The sequence below is a fragment of the Ipomoea nil genome, unplaced genomic scaffold (assembly GCF_001879475.1).
Source record: "Ipomoea nil cultivar Tokyo-kokei standard unplaced genomic scaffold, Asagao_1.1 scaffold1830, whole genome shotgun sequence".
Lineage (NCBI taxonomy): Eukaryota > Viridiplantae > Streptophyta > Magnoliopsida > Solanales > Convolvulaceae > Ipomoea > Ipomoea nil.
The window spans coordinates 800786-820620 of NW_017618258.1; the positions used below are offsets into that span (position 1 = coordinate 800786).

At 37.9% G+C, this 19835-nt stretch overlaps 1 protein-coding gene across 1 annotated transcript; it reads left to right on the top strand.

Annotated features, from left to right (window-relative positions):
• The first annotated feature begins 133 nt into the window (after positions 1–133).
• On the top strand, positions 134–19699 carry LOC109192682. Its single transcript, XM_019343375.1, has 4 exons — positions 134–314; positions 1461–1512; positions 18447–18604; positions 18690–19699. Exons 1-4 carry the CDS (start codon positions 134–136, stop codon positions 19697–19699), a joined length of 1401 nt encoding a protein of 466 aa, XP_019198920.1.
• Positions 19700–19835: the final 136 nt, after the last annotated feature.

Below are 19835 nucleotides of genomic sequence, written 5' to 3' on the forward strand. Positions count from 1 at the left end.
AGGGAACGCCACGAGGACTGATCAAGAGATGGGTACTGGGATTGAAGAAGCAAATATCGCAGCACCTTAGGGAAGGCGACAAGGAGGTTATGAAGGAGGGTCAAGGGGACATACCTACGAGGAGCTTTATGAGATGATCAACCAAATATTCAACAATTTAAGTGCCCAAGTGAACTACGGATTTGCAAACTTCGATCAAAGGGCTATAGTTCTCGAAGACAGATTGGGAGTGGAGAACGTTCAGAGATGGACCCCGTACAGATGGGATCCCAACTACATGCCTCAAGGTGGCGCTCCCGGAGACTTTAACCAAGGTAAACCATTAAACTTTAAGTTCAGTTAGTAGACTTTACTTAAGTTGTTAGTTTTGAGTAGTGCTCTAGTTGTGGTATGTTAGCTTGAAACTCAGAGATTCCTAACCTTCCAAGTATTCTAAGAAAACTCTTGAGCCAATTCTTAAAATTCTTTCCATCTTCTCGAAGGCTTCTGTTCTAAGACAACCTGTCCGTTCCTTCTAAGTTTCGAGGACGAAACTCCTTATAAGGAGGGTAGGATGTGACAACCCAAAATTTGATTTTCTAAATTCTATTTTACGAAATTCCAAAATAGCCATTTTTCTCTCTTCCAATTTTTTTTTTTTAAAAAATGGTGTTTGAATTAATTATTTTAAGCCACGTTCTTAAATAAATTTAACACCAAGATTTATTCCATTTCTAAAATTCTAAATTCTCGGGTACATTATGTACCAAGTTTTGACCCAAAAGTCAATCTGAGTGAAACCGGAAGAAATCTGATAAACCTGAACCAAGTGTTTAACTAGAACACATTTTGGAAAAAAATATATTTTGACCCCAAGCTATTTTAAAATCACTTTTCTAGACTTTGGTCCATGAAGCAAGGTGGACCACAATCTTTTCTAAACCTTTGTCTGATATTTCTTTGAGAATCAACCAAAAGACCATTTTGCCCTCCACCAATCATTGAGTATCCTTCTAGGGTTTTGAACCCATATATAAGGAATAGTAAGCCAACTTCCTCTCCTAATTCCATTCTTTGTCTTCCCCATCCTAGAGCTCTGCAATAAAGAAGGGAGAAAACACAGTAAGCTTCCTTACCTCCATTTTCATCCATTTCTCATCTAGCTTCCCTTCTTTTGCTTCCCAATCTCTGAGGCTCTCTTCTTAAGGTTTGTTGTTTGGTTTGTTTGAGGTGTTTAGGTGGTGAAGGGGGTAGTGATTGAGTTGGGAAGAAGAAGGAATCCATACAAGGAAGAAGAAGCAACAAAGGTATAACCCATGGATTCCCAACTACTTATTTAACTCTGTGAATGGCTAGATAGAGGGTTAAATGCTTAGAATGTTAGATTATTGTTGTTCTTGAGCTATTAAAGAGTTATTGTTGATCTATTATGGATTTGTTGAGGATTTGGGAGTTTTGAATTGCACTGGATGTGTCTACAGGTGAAGAGAAGGGCTCTAGTGCACACTGTCTGGTGCACCAGATAGCCTCATGGTACTAGCCAACAGACCTCAAGGAGGTCCGCCAGCTAGCACCGCGGAACAACGGCTCCAGGGGACTGATCATAGCATAATCCGTCGCCCAGGGCCGCCACTTGGCTAGGGCGAGGCTTCCCAAGCCACGCCACCAAGCTCCGCCAGGCCAAAAAGGTTTCTGGCTGGTCCCTCTGTGGCTTAGCTACGTGTCATTCGGACCGAGACTCATGGGCCCTTGAGGCTCGAACACTCGGGTTCGTTACGACGCACGAGTAGAAGTTAGTTTCGTTGAATTTAGAGTTGAAATGTTTGTTTTACGTCAGAAGTTGTGTTGAGAATTGTTCTTGTTGTGTTCTGTAAATTGTTTACAGTAAGGAAAAATTGAAGTATTTGAGCTTAGTTATCTGAGAAAAGAAGCATAATCATTATTTGATTATTTTGATTGAAAATCATGTCTAAGTACTTATTGTTATTTATTGAGAAGCTTTGCAAAGATTGTGAGAATTTGGATTTGTCCAGTACATGAATTTCATTGTTTATAGTAAAGAAAATTACGAGAGTCTGAAGTATATTTTGAGTTTAAAGAGCATGATCAATACTTGTTAAGTATAAGAGATTTGCTAAGTGATGACTTATAAGCACGAAGTAGCACCTTATTTCCTTGATTTACAGGGATAGAGAAATTGAGATTACTTTTATAGTAAAAGTGCATGATTAGCATTTCATGGTTTACAGTGCATCATTGTCTCTTAGTAATCCTAAGTTTTCTCTCAAAAATCTATATATATTTTGGAAAATCATTATCTAGTTGCATTGAGAAGTTTGCATAATTGTTAATTTCCAAATTGTGAGAAAAGAGAAGTTGTTAAGAAAATATGTGCATGAGCTTTCATAAGTTAGATTGTTGCATGAGAAAGAAGTGCATGAGTTATATCTATATAAGTTTTTCGAGTAGTTTGATGTTTTGGAGGCCCGTTAGGACTATGTCTTTTCGGAATAAAAGAGAAAGACAGAAAGTTGAGAAAGAAACGGACATTGTGATCCGATATGAAGTAACGAGGTCGATATTCCCGAGTTACTGGGTTGGATACTACCCGCCGGGCTTGGAATCCCGGTCAGGGGGTGTGCATTAACAAGTTCGATACCTGATTCCACAGAGTTTGAGAAAAGAACCAAGAGAGTGGTTCTGTGGGCGAGATGAGTATTAGGTGGGCTAGATGCCGAGCCCAGATAAGTCCGTGTATGTTATGGTGAATTTCCTACCTCACCCACGAGTAAAGAAAGTAAGAATGAAAGAAAGAAAGAAAGCGAGTCAAGAGACTCAAGTGAAAGAAGAGAACAGCAAGTCATTGCGACTCAATAGAAACCTACACAAAACAAGTGTTCCTTGTTACAAAAGAACGAGGGTATATGTATATCTATCTATATGCTTATACTTAAGGCGTCATGATTATCTTGTTGCATGGTTTTCATGACTTGCATGTTTATCATAAAGCTTAGCTTGAAGAGAAGTATGATACTGTATTGTTGTTTATTGATCGACTTTATGGCATGAGTTTGCTTGTTAAAGTTAAAGTATCTCCTTAACTATCAGTTTGAGCTATGTTTAGAAATATCTTTGAAAGCATGAGATTTATGTTAAGTTGAGCACTTAAGAAAGCATGCCTATTTGATAATTAGGTTGCAAGCATATAGAATTATCGTTGAGCTTGTTGAATTGTTGTTTTAGTGATTGAGAATATTTGACCTAAGTATACTTGCCAAATGATTTTCAAATCTATATTCTATAGTACTTTACAGGGTTGAGAGGTGTTATACTTAGCATTCGTGCGTAGGTTAGAGTTGCTAGATGTTAGTCTAGACTCTGTTGTTTAAAAACTCTTATGTTTATATACTGTGTAGCTTTTGATGAGCTTGACTCTAGATAATACTTTTCTTAGCCTGTGTAATCACCGTGTGTGGTGATTGTGGCGGTGACACCTCTTTTGGGATTGATTTTGTTGGTCCCAAAAGAGGTAAGGTGAAAGTCTAGAGGGGAGGGGGGGGGGGTGAATAGACTTTCAAACTTTTTTCGCACAACACAACAATTGCTAAGCCAGAGATAAACCAAAACTCTTAACTAGATTGTTAGAGTATGGTGCACAGCGGAAATAAATAAACATAAAGTGTGTGTGAGATTGTATGAGCAGTATATCTCGTGTAGAGCGAATATGTAAAGAGCAGTAAGTAAAGAAAGTAGTAAAGAACAGAAGACAATTATAGTGGTTCGCGAGGTGGTGTAATCCTCCTACTCCACTTGCTCTTATCTCCAAGAGCAATTCACTGTATCTACCACTCCTTGGTTCCAAGATACAATGAATTTCTGTGATCTAGTGCTTTGATCACAAAGCCCGCACTAATCACGCCCAGTGCCTCCGACACTGCTGTTTCGGATCTCACAGCTCCTTGTGACAATCCAGGATTTCACAGCTCCGTGCTACTTTCCTCCCTTCTCTTGTTTTGCTCCAAAACAAGTGTTGTCTTGCTTCCAACTTCTGAGACTCTGTAGATGATCTTCAATAATGCGCAGGTCTCTTTGATGAAGATAAACACTCTGGAATGATTTCTCTTGATAGCTCTGAGTGTTTTCTCTCTTTGAATATACCAAGTAAAGCACTTGATATTTTTGCTCTGCTTTGCTCTGTTTAAGAACTCTCAGAATATTTCTCTTTTGAAGCTCTCTGAGTTCTTTTTCTTTTCTCACTTCTCACTTGAAGATTTTTGGTATGCTCTGTACCAAAATGTGATTTATGTTCTATGCTCTTTCAAGCTTAATTGCTCTATTCGTTCCCCTTGATGGATTCAAATTTTCTCAACTGCTCTATGCTCTTCTCAAGTTCGTTCACTTCTCTACTTCTCTTCAGGTCTTCATATCTTCATCATTTTATAGCTGGTAATGAGAATCTGTCCGTTAAAAAGAGACGCTCTCATTTTTGAAATCTTGTATCTTTTTGTCAGAGATCTTATCTTATCTTCTGCAAAGATGTCAGAAAGGATAAGCTAGCCGTTTGATGGATCTTCATCTCCATGTAAATGAGCTCCCAAACTTCATCTGATATTTCTCTGGTTTAACGTTGAGTGGGAATATCTGGGTCTCTGTTTTGGTGTAGAATGGCTTCTCTGGTCAGCTCTGAAGTGGTCTTTGTATCTTTGGGATTTAAAAATATTCATTAATTTAATCCAATACTAGTTAAACTAGTATTATTCCATGTGAGAATATTTTCACTGTAAGTTCATCTTCATCTTCTTCATTCTCACGTCTGGGTGTTCTCAGACTTCAAATTGGCTTTGAACTTCCACCCAATTTGAATTTCTCCTTTTCTCCTTTGTAATTGACACCCAAGATTGGCACCCAATTTGAATTTCTCACCCAAGATTGGCACCCAATTTGAATTTCTCCTTTGTAATTGGCTCCCAATTGACTTTGCTTTGACTTGTAATTGGCTCCTAATCTACTCCTGGTGCTTTCAATTGCTTCCTAATCTACTCCTGGTGCTTTCAATTGCTTCCCAATTAATCTACTCCTGGTGCTTTCAATTGCTTCCCAATTAATCTACTCCTGCTCCTGGTGCTTTCAATTGCTTCCCAATTAATCTACTCCTGGTGCTTTCAATTGCTTCCCAATTAATCTACTCCTGCTCCTGGTGCTTTCAATTGCTTCCCAATTAATCTACTCCTGGTGCTTTCAATTGCTTCCCAATTAATCTACTCCTGGTGCTTTCAATTGCTTCCCAATTTGAATGGCTCCTAATCTACTCCTGGTGCTTTCAATTGCTTCCCAATTAATCTACTCCTGCTCCCGGTGCTTTCAATTGCTTCCCAATTAATCTACTCCTGGTGCTTTCAATTGCTTCCCAATTTGAATGGCTCCTAATCTACTCCTGGTGCTTTCAATTGCTTTGACTTTGACTTTGATTCCCATTGGTAGCTCCCAATTGCTATGATGAAATCGGCTCTGAATTGGCTCCAAAGTGCAATTGCAACTCCATCAGATTAATTTAATTTGGCTTCTCAAATTTTACCTTGTAAAATTGTTGAAGGTGAGCTTCGAACCTGAGCCATTTCACATAATATATCAAGCATCATCTACTTCGTCCGGACAACTATTGATTAAATTTCCAATCTTCTTTGATGTACTCCTTTCTTTTCTTAGATGTTTGATCTCCAAGTCAATTTCATGCATTCTTCCAATATTAATTTTTCTTCACGAAAATTCTTCTGGGATATCTTCTTTGAGTAGTAGCATTGACGTGAATATTGTATCATTCATCTTCTTCTTCAATTTGTCATTTTCTCCAGACAAATTCTTGATTTAAGGCTTTATATCTTCTTCTTCTATTTTCATCCATCTTCCTCTGTTTTTTCTCTTTTCAAATTTAAATAAATTCCCGATCATGGTTTAAGACTCTACTAGACCTAACAAATAAAATTGGGGGATCTACAAATACATTTTTGGCATATCAAAACCATTACACTTTATTCCTAACAATTTCCCCCCTTTTGATAATGCCAAGTTTGTTGGTTCGGCTTTCTTGGTCTTGAATTGCTTTGATCTGTCTCAAGTGACGTTCGTTGTTAATCTTTTCAGCTGCTTCTCGTTCCTTCTTCATGAGTTGAATCACTTCAAGTAAGCCTTTTGTCAATTCTCCTTTCAAAATTCTTTCTACTTTGTCAATCTGGGTCTTCAAAATATTTTGATGCTCCATTAATTCCTTCAGATTGACTCGTGTATCCGTGTGTTGTTGATCTAGCTTTTGGTTTTGTTCAACCAATTTTTCTCCAATTGTTTGACAAACAACATCACTGGATTCGGCCACTTTGGCAAATAAGGATGAAAATATGCCATCATCTTGATCATTCATCTGCACAAAGTTTTGAGGGGATCCGAATGGACTTCTATTCGGATCTGTGAGAACAACTGTATCAATAAGTTGCATCCCTTATTGTTCAGGTGATTCGGCTTCTTGATTGAGATCACCAACTTGTTCTTCTAGGACTTCTGTTCTCGTGTAATTGTCTGCAAATAAATCTTCATTTTCTAGAACAAGGTCCACAATAGGTATGGTAGACTCGGTATGGTGTACTGGCAATACACTGGATAAATTCTCTGTGATTTGCAGTCCACTCTCAGTAGCAACTTCTACTGTAACTTCAACTGGTATATCTCTTCTTCTTTCTTCTGACATTTGTTCTCTTACTTCTTCTCGTACTGACACTTCTGCTTCATTGCACTCCAGATTCACATTAATTGTTGTGGGGGTCAAATGAGATATCAACAAGGAAGCATCATGGTCTTTCACAGGTATGTCCATATGATTTTCAGTGCTCATAATTGGTACATCAATGAGTGTTGTCCCTTCAGTTCTTTCAACAGAAATTTCATTATCCGCAAGAGATGTATTTCCTGGATAATGATGCGTGTCATAAACTGACCTTTGTAGAGCTAACTGAAGTGAAATTTCATTCTGTCGTTCTTGTTCAGCTAAACGGTCTTGAGCCGTACTGCCTCCCTTTATTGGTGCTTTTCCTTTTTGTCTGGCCGCCTTCTCGTGTAGCTTCATGTGATAAACTTGATTTAAATCCATGTTGAGTGCATCTAGCATCACGTTCATTCCGCACCATTCCAAGGAGAAATCTTCACTCCGTATCAAATCTGGGGTGATTTTTGACATGAAAGAATGATATCTTTCAAGTTTCCATTCTTTCCAAGTTTGCACCATTATCAATTCTTTCAACAGCTCCGGATCATCTTGAATGAGGGCGGAGTCAAAATTTATAGGTCCTCCACTTCCTCCGGCTGCAGATTGACTTGAGAGTCTTCTTTGTAAATCATTCGAAATTTGCACATCAACTCCTGCAAATTCCATTCTTGTTGTATCGTCAACTCCTTCGGCCAACAAGTTCGGTTCGGCATATTTGAGTGGAACTACTGCCATAGCCGTACTAATGGCTTCTTGATCTCTTCCTGATCGATTACTTGATCCCATTTGATTACTTGAGGTTGAGATTGCTTTGCTGTTTCTCGGTCTGGAACTTTGAGGTGTTTTTGAACTTGTAGAACTCCCGCCTTCTTGTCCTCTTCTTTGGCTTGACCTTTTTCAAAAATTAGGGCTGAATTTTCTGAAGAGTGCTCTGTAGATTCCAATATTTTTGTGTTTTCTCATTGGAATTGTCTTCTTCCTTAGCAGTTCTCCAATGATGAGACCATATCCAACATTTTGATAGAAACGATCCACCACAGCAGGTTTCTTCATTGGTTTGGCAGCATGAACAAAAATAACCATCTTCCTGTAGATAAATTTTGCCCATTTGAATTTTATTCCTTTCATGATTCCGTCCATCAGGCACACTGTTGTTGCGGTCAAATCTTCAGTACTTCCCAATTTGTGTTCAAGAATCTTGTAAATCATGTCCACCAACATCTCATATTCAAACTTCAATACATTCTTATGAGCGGATACATCAGAGAAAATTGGAGTCGTAGGGCCACGAATCTCGTTCCAAAAGTTTTGAACAACATAGCTGTGAGATTCTGGCATTATCTAAGATTCAGGAAAATTGAAGCACTTGTGTATGTCATCTTCAGTGATCGAAACTTCTGATCCTCCAACTTTAGATTTAATCGAGTCTTTTTCAACGATTGCATGTAGATAAAATTCGGCTACATCTTCTTCAAAGGTTCCAAAGTAGTTGTAGGTGAAGAAATCAAACAGTCCGCAGTCTTTAAAAGCTTGAAGAATTTTCTCGGTCGTGTCCTTGTTGGTAGAACCTAGTCTGAAAAACTCAGGATTGAGTACCATCCCATTCGTCACTTGTTGCGAGAGGGCGAAAATAGGATCAATTTGCTTTCTTCCAGATTGAGCCATGATGATCAGATCGATTGTTAGAGGAGAGATAATTTTTTGAGAGAGAGTTTTCTGATATTCTGAAGGTCTTGAAAGAGTTTTTGAAATATAAGTGAGGGGTTTATAAGAGGAGGATGATTCGAAGGGGTTTTTCGAATTTAAGAGAGAGAGATGAGACTTCTCAATTGTACCATTTGGTTGAGGTGTGTCGATTGGGTGAGTTTAGGGTAGATGAGTCATCTGATAGAGGGTGTTACGAGGAAAGAGAAAATGTCATCATGAGCAGACAATAGCATTTAATGCTCACACCTCTTTAGAAATACCCAATGCACGTAAGGTGTAGAGGGTGGAGATTTGAAGAGACACTTAGGAAGGATTTGGGTTCTGATCTCCTTGAGATTTGTTTATGGGGATCGATTAAGAGAGTGATTTTTCTGACAGGCGAGATGGGGGTGTCGATTGAGAGAGGGGGTAAATCTGTTTGGAAAGATTTGATTTAGGAGAGGATTATGGGGGGGAGGTTTAGGTTGGGTGGAGGTTTAGAAAGGGTAGGAGTTTATGGGTGGAGGTTTGATGCCCAATTAAACTCTAATTTTCCTCCTTTATCTCCTGATTTCCTTCTCAAATTCGTGTACCACAAACATAATAACACTCAAACATCTCGTTAGTAGCAAAAATTACTCCACAAATAATTAATCACACATACCAATTATATTAAACTCATACACGGTAATTTCCAATCAAAAATTAAACATATTTTGGAAACTAACAAAATTAACATTCATATTCCAAATTAACATTTAGAAACATCTTTATAAAACTAGCACACAAATCAGATTCCAAAATATTTTAAAAACTAACAAAAATATTAACTTCTAGATTTCTAAAACATTTTATTGCAAATTATATCACATATACTGCATATATACGAAACACATATGCAATTAACACTTTAAATCATATTTTGCACATAACACATATATATATATATTATTAAACAAACACGGTAAATCACTTTTTAGAGCAAATTGTTCATGCAAACAAGTTAGTTAATTTACAGAAACATGAACACATACTCAAAAACTGATTAACATATTAAAACATGCAATTTTAAACAACTTATCAAATAAATCACGAATTGAATATTTCATCAAATTAATTTGCATGGCATATGATCTCACGTTAAATAACACATGCAAATACACAATTAAATTCTTAACACATATTGCAATTTTATCATATAAAAATTTCGAATAAAAACATACATGCAAATACGTAAAACAATTTATTCATATAAAACAATTTATTTTGAGCACAAGTATCAATTTAAATAGAGAGATTAAGTCCAGTGATACTTAGCTCATTTCAATCATTCCCAACTCGTGCCTTAAGGTAGAAAATCTCGTTTCGCATAAAGGCTTCGTGAGAATATCAGCAACTTGGTTTTCCGTAGGGATATATTCGATCTTCAGATTTTTCTTTTCAACGTGATCCCTTATAAAATGATGTCAAATGTCGATATGTTTGGTTCTTGAGTGAAGCACCGGATTGTGAGTGATAGCGATTACACTAGTATTATCACAATAAATACTAACGTCATCACAATTAACTCCGTAATCCTTCAATTGTTGCTTCATCCACAAAATTTGCGCACAACAACTTCCTGCAGCAATATATTCGGCCTCGGTGGTACTAGTTGCGATGGAATTTTGCTTTTTGCTGAACCAAGAAACAAGCCTTCCCCCCAAGAACTGGCATGTCCCGGAAGTGCTTTTACTGTCTATTTTACAACCTGCAAAATCCGCATCTGAAAAACCCGTTAGAGTAAAATTTGTACCTTTTGGATACCACAATCCAACATTGATTGTGCCTTTCAAATATCGTATGATCTTCTTTGTTGCGGTGAGGTGGCTTTCTTTTGGATTTGCTTGGAATCTTGCACACACGCTCACAGCATAAGAAATGTCCGGCCTGCTTGCAGTAAGATATAGAAGAGAACCAATCATTCCTCTATATTTTGTTTGATCGACATCATTTCCATCTTCATCTTTGTCTAGCCTTATTGATGTGCTCATTGGAATTTTGATCGATGATTTTCCATCAAGGCCAAACTTCTTTATCAAGTGACGGGTGTACTTTGCTTGATTGATGAATACTCCTTCTTTCAGTTGTTTGACTTGTAAGCCTAAGAAGTAATTCAATTCACCCATCATGCTCATTTCGAATTTATTCTGCATAAGCTTCGAAAATTTCTCACACAAAGAATTGTTAGTGCTTCCAAAAATAATATCATCAACATATATTTGCACTAATAAAATATGATCATCATCTTGAATTCTAAATAGAGTTTTGTCAACAAGGCCTTTGGTGAATCCACAACTTATCAAGAACATTGACAAAACATTGACAAAGTATCATACCAAGCTCTAGGTGCTTGTTTCAACCCATACAATGCCTTTTTAAGTTTGTAGACTTTATCACCTTCGCCTTTTACCTCAAAACCTGGGGGTTGTTCGACATAAACTTCTTCTTTGAGTAGACCATTCAAGAATGCGCTTTTCACGTCCATTTGATAAACAGTGAAATCTTTGTGTGCTGCGTAGGCTAGGAAAATTCTGTTTGCTTCAAGTCGGGCCACCGGTGCAAAAGTTTCATCAAAATCTATTCCTTCTTCTTGAGAGTATCCTTTTGCAACGAGCCTTGCTTTATTCCTAACAATCACGCCTTCTTCGTTTGCTTTGTTCCGGAAGACCCATTTGGTTCCTACAACATTGTGGTTCGCCGGTCTTGGAACAAGTTCCCAAACATCATTTCGTTTGAATTGATCGAGCTCTTCTTGCATAGCATTTATCCAATCCGGATCATTGAGAGCTTCGTCAACTTCTTTTGGTTCAATTTGAGATAGATAACACGTGAGCAATGCTTCCATGGTAGACGATCTTGTTTTCACGCCTTCATGAATATTCCCAATAATTAATTCTAGAGGGTGATTTTTGAGCCATCTTAAATCTGGTTCAAATGGGTGCACGGTACTGGGTGGATCCATTTGTTGTGAACTGCCAATGTTGGTTCGAATTTCATTATTTAATTCTTCTTGAAATTGATTACCAACTTCACATGCTACTTGATCACAAAATGGAACCCGTACTGCATCCTCATTCCCACGTGAGGCATCACTCCCAAAATTATTATTAAAAGAATTTCCAACTTCTTCTGGATGAGGGATGGGATTTTCTAGAGAATTAAATTCCAACTCATCCATTCCCTGCAAAACATCATCTTCACACGTATCATTAGTATCACAAAAATCAATATGACACTTGTTACCATTTTGTGCAATTTCTTCGTCCAGTGCATCATTTTTGATCTGTGATTTTTCATCAAATACCACGTGTATGGATTCTTCAACCACCATTGATCTTTTATTCAAAATTCTGAATGCCTTGCTGGTAGTCGAATATCCTAGAAAAAGTCCTTCATCTGCATGCTCATCAAAAGCTTTTAGATGCAATTTATCATTAATATGAATAAAACATTTGCATCCAAAAATATGAAAATAACCAATATTTGGTTTTCTCCCTTTATATAGCTCATATGGCGTCTTCTTGTACTGCTTATGGATCATGCTTCGATTTTGCGTGTAACAAGCAGTGTTGATAGCTTCCGCCCAATATCGTTTCGGGAGACCGGCAGCACTAATCATCACTCGTGCGGCTTCTTTGAGTGTCCGGTTTCTTCTTTCGGCAACACCGTTTTGTTGCTGTGTTCTTGCGGCAGATAATTGATGAGAAATTCCATGTGAATTGCAAAAAGCTTGTATAACTCCATTCACGAACTCGGTTCCGCGATCCGTTCGTATTTTTGATATTTGCAATTCTTTCTCATTTTGTAGTTGCTTCAACAGCTTCGGTAGAACTTGCTCAACTTCATTTTTCTTCTTGAGAAACACGGTCCAAGTGTACCTGGAAAAATCATCAACAACAACGAGAGTATATTTCTTACCACTTACACTTATTGGATCAACCTGTCCAAATAAGTCCATATGTAGTAAGCTTAGCGGTCTTGACGTTGACTCGTGCGTCTTTGATTTGAAGGATGATTTGATTTGCTTTCCGCGTTGGCATGCATCACACACTTGGTCCTTCTTGAAGATAATATCTGGCAAGCCTTCTACTAGATTCTTCTTTGCAAGCTGATTGATAGTCTTGAAGTTTAAGTGGTTGAGCTTTCTGTGCCATTCCCAATTAGCTTCATTCGAATTTCTGGCCATTAAGCATACTGAATCTTTGCTTGTGCTCCAATCAACAACATACATATTCTTTCGTCTTTTTCCAGATAGAACAATCTCATTTGTGAGCTCATCTTTGATTAGGAAATTATCTTTAGAAAATTCTAGAAGATAGCCTTTATCACAAAATTGACTAGTGCTCAACAAATTAAATTTTAAGCCTTCAACGAAAGAAACATCTTCAATCTTCAATCCATTTTTCTTGATCGTGCCAACTCCTTTTGTAATTCCATAATTTTGTTTCCTCCGAATATAACTTTTGGTCCATCGATTTCTTTGAAATTCACTAGATATGATTTATTTCTAGTCATGTGGCGTGAGCAACCACTATCGATGTACCAAACATCCTGCAAAAAAGATTAATTAACTTTAGGTACCCATACCAAGACTATGTGGTCTAATGGTACCCGGGTTGGACTTCTATTTGGAAGATTGTGAGTTCGAGTCTCAGTTGAGGCATTATTGGTTCTTTGTGTTTCAGTAGGTTGAGAAAGTATATGAACAGATACTACAATGTAATAGAACCAGTAGCATTCAAAAAAACTTTAGGAACCCATACTTGCTTGGGTCCTTTACTGTTAGTGATTTTTGGTAACCAAACCCACCTAGATCTTATTGAATTAAGATTGGGTGATTTGTAACCATTAGAGACACGATAATCATAACTCATGTTAGAAAATATTTTTGGCACCGGGTTTTTAAAATTATTTTTATATTTTGGCACCTGGGAAGAGAATGGTTGTTTTGGTCTATAAAAAATATTACATCTATTGCACAACCAATCTTTTTGAGTGGGATAAAATCTCCCAACTTTATTTTTAGAAAAGCTTCCTCCTTTTCTATGAAATCTTTTAGCACTTGACTCTTTGGCATATCTTTGCTTGAAGAAATTTTGTTGCTTTGCCGTATAATTAAATTGTTTCGGCCTTTCAACATTCATCTTTGCATTTGTTTGATAGCCAAGTCCTTGTCTCATTGTGTTATTCTGACTTTTAACAAATTTTACCACTTGAACTTTATTATTTAAAGTAGTAGTAGAATTAGTCAGATTTTGAGGGGTTTGAGAACATGTGGAGTCATAACCGATTCTGGTTCTATCTCCTGATAGCTTTTGCAAGCTCACCATTTTATCTATAATTTTAGACGAATTAGTGAACGTAGCAATAGTAGCTCTAAGATTATGTTCTCTAACCTCTCTTGCTTTACACTCTTCTTGAAGATGAATATTTTCATTCTTCAATTTACTCACTTCAAGTAAAGCATCTTGCAATTTTTTATTCATTTCTTCTTTTTCAAGAATTAGAATATTATTGAGCTCCTTGAGTTGAGGATGAGTGAGCATAATCTCTTGGCATTCTCGCATTAGATTATCAATAGATTCACGAGAAAAAGAAGAATTAACAGAATTGAAAGAATTAGATGTTACCTCTTCTTCCTCTGCTTCAAGAGCCATAAGACAATCTTCACTTGTACTCAACTCAATTGACTTGCATATTAGCGTCGTATCATCATCCCAACATGAACTTTCATCGCTTGATGATGAATCCTCCGAATCATCATTTTCGTTTGGTTCGTTGCTGAGGAGAGCTTTTCTTTTGTCGCGCTTGAACCTTTTGCTTTCGGATTTGTTCGCCGTAGTTTCAACATTTTTGCCTTGATACTTGCTAACGATCGGATACGGACAATTTATTTTAAAGTGTCCGGGTTTGCGGCAATTGTAGCATAAATCCTTGTTTTCTTCGACTTTTTCTTCTTGTGTTATGCGAGAGATGAATTTTCCACGAGCAGAATTTTTGTTGTCTCCTTTTTCGCATAAACCTTTTAAATCTTTTCACAAAAAGAGCAAATTGTTCGTCATTCATAAAATCAACATTATTTTCTACTGACCTGGAGGTTGACGGTTGTTCGGCCATTAGAGCAGAATTTCGAGCTTCATGTACATCATCATCTTTGGCCTTCATTTCGAACTCATATGCTTTTAGATCACTAAACAATTTGTCTGTTGATAACATTCTTAGATCTCGGTGATCGCGCATAGCCGTAACCTTCATATCCCATGCAGATGGTAAGCCTCGTAGGATTTTGAGATTAATTTCTTTTTGGCTAATATTTTTGCCAAGATCACTAATCTCTCCAAGAACTTTGATCATTCGAGCTTCCATATCTGCAATACTTTCATTTGAGAGCATTTTGAAATCTTCAAACTTCTTCATGGAGATTGTGAGCTTATTGTCTTTTTCTTGTTCATCTCCTTCGCCAATCTTGATGAGAGTTTCCCATATTTCTTTGGCAGTGGCACACTTTTAGATCTTCAGAAATATTGTATCGTCTACGGCTTTGAATAGAATATCCTTGGCAATATTGTCAAGATTATTCCGCGTTCTATCGTCCGATGTCCATTCCGGTTTTGGCTTTTGTACGTACTGTGGAGCATCCGGGGATATAACAAATGCCGTATTGATTTTTAATATTTCTATAGGGCCAATGGAAATAACTTCCCACATTTCATCGTGTAAGGCCGATAAGTGTACCTGCATACGAACTTTCCAATCATCAAATTTATCAAGTGAGAATAATAGATTTTGAGCTAAATCTTTCTTCATCATCATCACGAGAGATATGAAAGATTGATCCAATTCACACACTTTGTAGAATGGATCTGTCTAGCTGTCAGAAACGGTTGACCCAGTTAGGCACGTGCTTAGATAGCAAATTGGCCTAAATAGACAGCCTGCTCCGATACCAATTGTTGGTCCCAAAAGAGGAAAGGTGAAAGTCTAGATGGGGGGGGGGGGGGGGTGAATACACTTTCAAACTTTTTTCGCACAGCACAACAATTACTAAGCCAGAGATAAACCAAAACTCTTAACTGGATTGTTAGAGTATGGTGCACAGCGGAAATAAATAAACATAAAGTGTGTGTGAGATTGTGTGAGCAGTATATCTCGTGTAGAGCGAATATGTAAAGAGCAGTAAGTAAAAAAAAAACAGTAAAGAACACAAGACAGTTATAGTGGTTCGCGAGGTGGTGTAATCCTCCTACTCCACTTGCTCTTATCTCTAAGAGCAATTCACTATATCTACCACTCCTTGGTTCCAAGATACAATGAATTTCCGTGATCTAGTGCTTTGATCACAAAACCCGCACTAATCACGCCCAGTGACACCACACTGCTGCTTCGGGTTTCACGTCGTCGCGCTACTATCCCAGGATTTCACGACTCCGCGTTACTTTCCCCCCGTCTTCCACACTCCGGTAGAAATGTATCCTGTGATCTAGTGTTTTGATCACAAAGCCCGCACTAATCACGCCCAGTGCCTCCGACACTGCTGCTTCGGATCTCACAGCTCCTTGTGACAATCCAGGATTTCACAGCTCCGTGCTACTTTCCTCCCTTCTCTTGTTTTGCTCCAAAACAAGTGTTGTCTTGCTTCCAACTTCTGAGACTCTGTAGATGATCTTCAATGATGCGCATGTCTCTTTGATGAAGATAAACACTCTGGAATGATTTCTCTTGATAGCTCTGAGTGTTTTCTCTCTTTGAATATATCAAGTAAAGCACTTGATATTTTTGCTCTGCTTTGCTCTATTTAAGAACTCTCAGAATATTTCTCTTTTGAAGCTCTCTGAGTTCTTTTTCTTTTCTCACTTCTCACTTGAAGATTTTTGGTATGCTCTGTACCAAAATGAGATTTTTTCTCTATGCTCTTTCAAGATGAATTGCTCTATTCGTTCCCCTTGATGGGTTCGAATTTTCTCAACTGCTCTATGCTCTTCTCAAGTTCGTTCACATCTCTACTTCTCTTCAGGTCTTCATATCTTCATCATTTTATAGTTGGTAATGAGAATCTGTCCGTTAGAAAGAGACGCTCTCATTTTTGAAATCTTGTATCTTTTTGTTATAGATCTTATCTTATCTTTTGCAAAGATGTCAGAAAGGATAAGCTAGCCGTTTGATGGATCTTCATCTCCATGTAAATGAGCTCGCAAACTTCATCTGATATTCCTCTAGTTTAACGTTGAGTGGGAATATCTGGGTCTCTATTTTGGTGTAGAATGGCTTCTCTGATCAGCTCTGAAGTGGTCTTTGTATCTTTGGAATTTAAAAATATTCATTAATTTAATCCCATACTAGTTAAACTAGTATTATTCCTTGTGAGAATATTTTCACTGTAAGTTCATCTTCATCTTCTTCATTCTCACGTCTGGGTGTTCTCAGACTTCAAATTGGCTTTGAACTTCCACCCAATTTGAATTTCTCCTTTGTAATTGACACCCAATTTCAATTGGCTTGTGATTGGCACCCAATTTGAATTTCTCCTTTGTAATTAGCTCCCAATTGACTTTGACTTGTAATTGGCTCCCAATCTACTCCTGGTGCTTTCAATTGCTTCTCAATTTCAATTGTTGACTTTGACTTCGAAATTGGCTCCCAGACTTCTCCTGGCAATTTGATCTCCATGTCTTCTTTGCATCCCATACTACAACCTCAATTGGCTCCCAATTTCAATTCCTCAATTGGCTCCCAATTTCAATTCTACATTGGCTCCCTTGCATCCCATACTACGTCTTTTTTGAATCGGTCCCCAATTCTACATTGGCTCCCTTGCATCTCATACTACGTCTTTTTTGAATCGGTCCCCAACTTTGAAATTGCATCCCATACTACAACCTGAAATTGCATCCCATACTACAACCTCAATTGGCTCCCAATTTCAATTCTACATTGGCTCCCTTGCATCCCATACTACGTCCCTCAATTGGCTCCCAATTTCAATTCTACATTGGCTCAATTGGCTCCCAATTTCAATTCTACATTGGCTCCCTTGGCTCCCAATTTCAATTCTACATTGGCTCCCTTTCAATTGATTTCAATTTCTCTGAAACTAGCTTCCTTTGAATTGGCTCCCAATTTGAATTGGCGCCAAGTGAAATTGCTTACCAATTTCCACTTCTAATTGGCGCCCAAAGCTTAAACTAGCGCCCAACTCCATCAGATTAATTTAATTTGGCTTCTCAAATTTTACCTTGTAAAATTATTGATGGTGAGTTTCAAACCTAAGCCATTTCGCATAATATATCAAGCATCATCCACTTCGTCCGTACAACTATTGATTAAATCTCCAATCTTCTTTGATGTATTCCTTTCTTTTCTTAGATGCTTGATCTCCAAGTCAATTTCATGCATTCTTCCAATATTAATTTTTCTTCACGAAAATTCTTCTGGGATATCTTCTTTGAGTAGTAGCATTGACGTGAATATTGTATCATTCATCTTCTTCTTCAATTTGTCATTTTCTCCAGACAAATTATTGATTTTAGGCTTTATATCTTCTTCTTCTATTTTCATCCATCTTCCTCTGTTTTTCTCTTTTCAAATTTAAATAAATTCCCTATCATGGTCTAAGACTCTACTAGAACTAACAAATAAAATTGGGGGATCTACAAATACATTTTTGGCATATCAAAACCATTACACTTTATTCCTAACAGTTTTTTAAGTTATTAATGCTATCTTGATCTTGTTTAGTTATCTTTTGAGGTTAAGTGTTGTGGTTTAGATTTAAGAAAAGTAGGGTGTTAATGTGTACCTAAAAAATTTGGTGGTTTGGGTTTAAGGACCTTCGTGCTTTTAACTTGGCTATGTTGGGTAAACAAGCCTGGAGGTTCCTCACTAAGCCCCATTATTTGGTTGCTAGGATTTATAAGGCTAGATATTTTCCTAGTTCCTCTTTTATCGATGCCTTTGTGGGCAATTGTCCAAGTTATTGTTGGCGTAGTATTATGGTTGCTCATGAGATGGTTTGTGGTGGTGTGAGACGCAAGATCGGGGATGGTAAATCTACTTTAATTTGGGGTCACCCATGGTTACCTGATGAGCCGAGCCCATTGGTGCAAACCGCCATGCCCCCTACGTTGCATGCTGCTTTGGTGTCAGGTTTGATCGACCACAGCACAACTTCTTAGGACCCCGAAATTTTGACCGACTTGTTTAATTCCAATGATGTGGCTCGTATCTCTAGGATCCCTATTAGCCCGGATTATGAAGACTCATGGTTCGGGTTGTTATTCTGTGAAGAGTTACTATAGACACATTGTTGATGATTATGTAAACCATCCTGGGGACTTTGACAAATGGATCACCCTTTGGAAACTAAAGGTTCCTCCCAAGTGGATGACTTTTTTATGGAGGGCTCTAAATGATATTCTCCCCACAACCACCAACTTGCTTTTAAAGAGGGTAGAAGTGAGCCCATCATGCCCTCTATGTGATCGTACTCATGAGAATACAATGTACTCCCTTGTTTTGTGTGAATTTTCTCAACTTGTGTGGAATATTTCTTCATTAACTATATTTTCTATTACTGGCAACACATTTTCTTTATGGTTTAAACATGCATTGGACGTGTGTAGCGAAGATAACCTGGCATTGATTATGGCAGTGCTGTACCACCTCTGGAATGCCCAGAATTCCGCTATCTGGAAGGGTTGTGTACCGCTGCCAAGGAGGGTTCTCGAGAATGCGACGTCATCATTGCATGCATGGCGACAAGTCCATTCTCCACTCTCACTAGCTGCTCCAACCATCACCGTTCCTGTTCTATCATCGCCGAAGCTGCCCAGATGTCTTTTCGATGCCAATTATCACCACTCGATGGGGAAAGCAGCGTACGGGGTAGTGTTATTCCCATCCAATTCGGTTTTCGTAGCGGCTTGCGACGAACCCTTACCAGTGTGCTCCTCTACTCTCATGGCGGAGTCTATGGCATGCAAGGAGGCGATGTCGTGGTTGAAAGATCAAGGAGTGTTAACCGTGGATCTCAACACTAATTGTTCGGAGCTTCGACGTATTTTATCTTCACAGGTGCCCATTTTATCGTATGTGTGTTTGATTATAGATCACTGTAGGACTGCTTTGTCCACTTTTACCAATTGCACTTTATGTTTAGTACCTAGATCAGCTAATATTATAGCTCACACTTTAGCATATGCAACCGTTTCTCAGGCTAATTCATTGTGTGACACCCCGTAAATCTAACTCCTAATTGTGATTAATTGAGGAATTGATCTTATCTTCCTTTGATAATTTCTTTCTAAAAATCCTGAAATTTGATAGTCGAGGGACTAGAATTTGACTAGTCTCCTTAGTCAACCAAGTGTACCTTTTG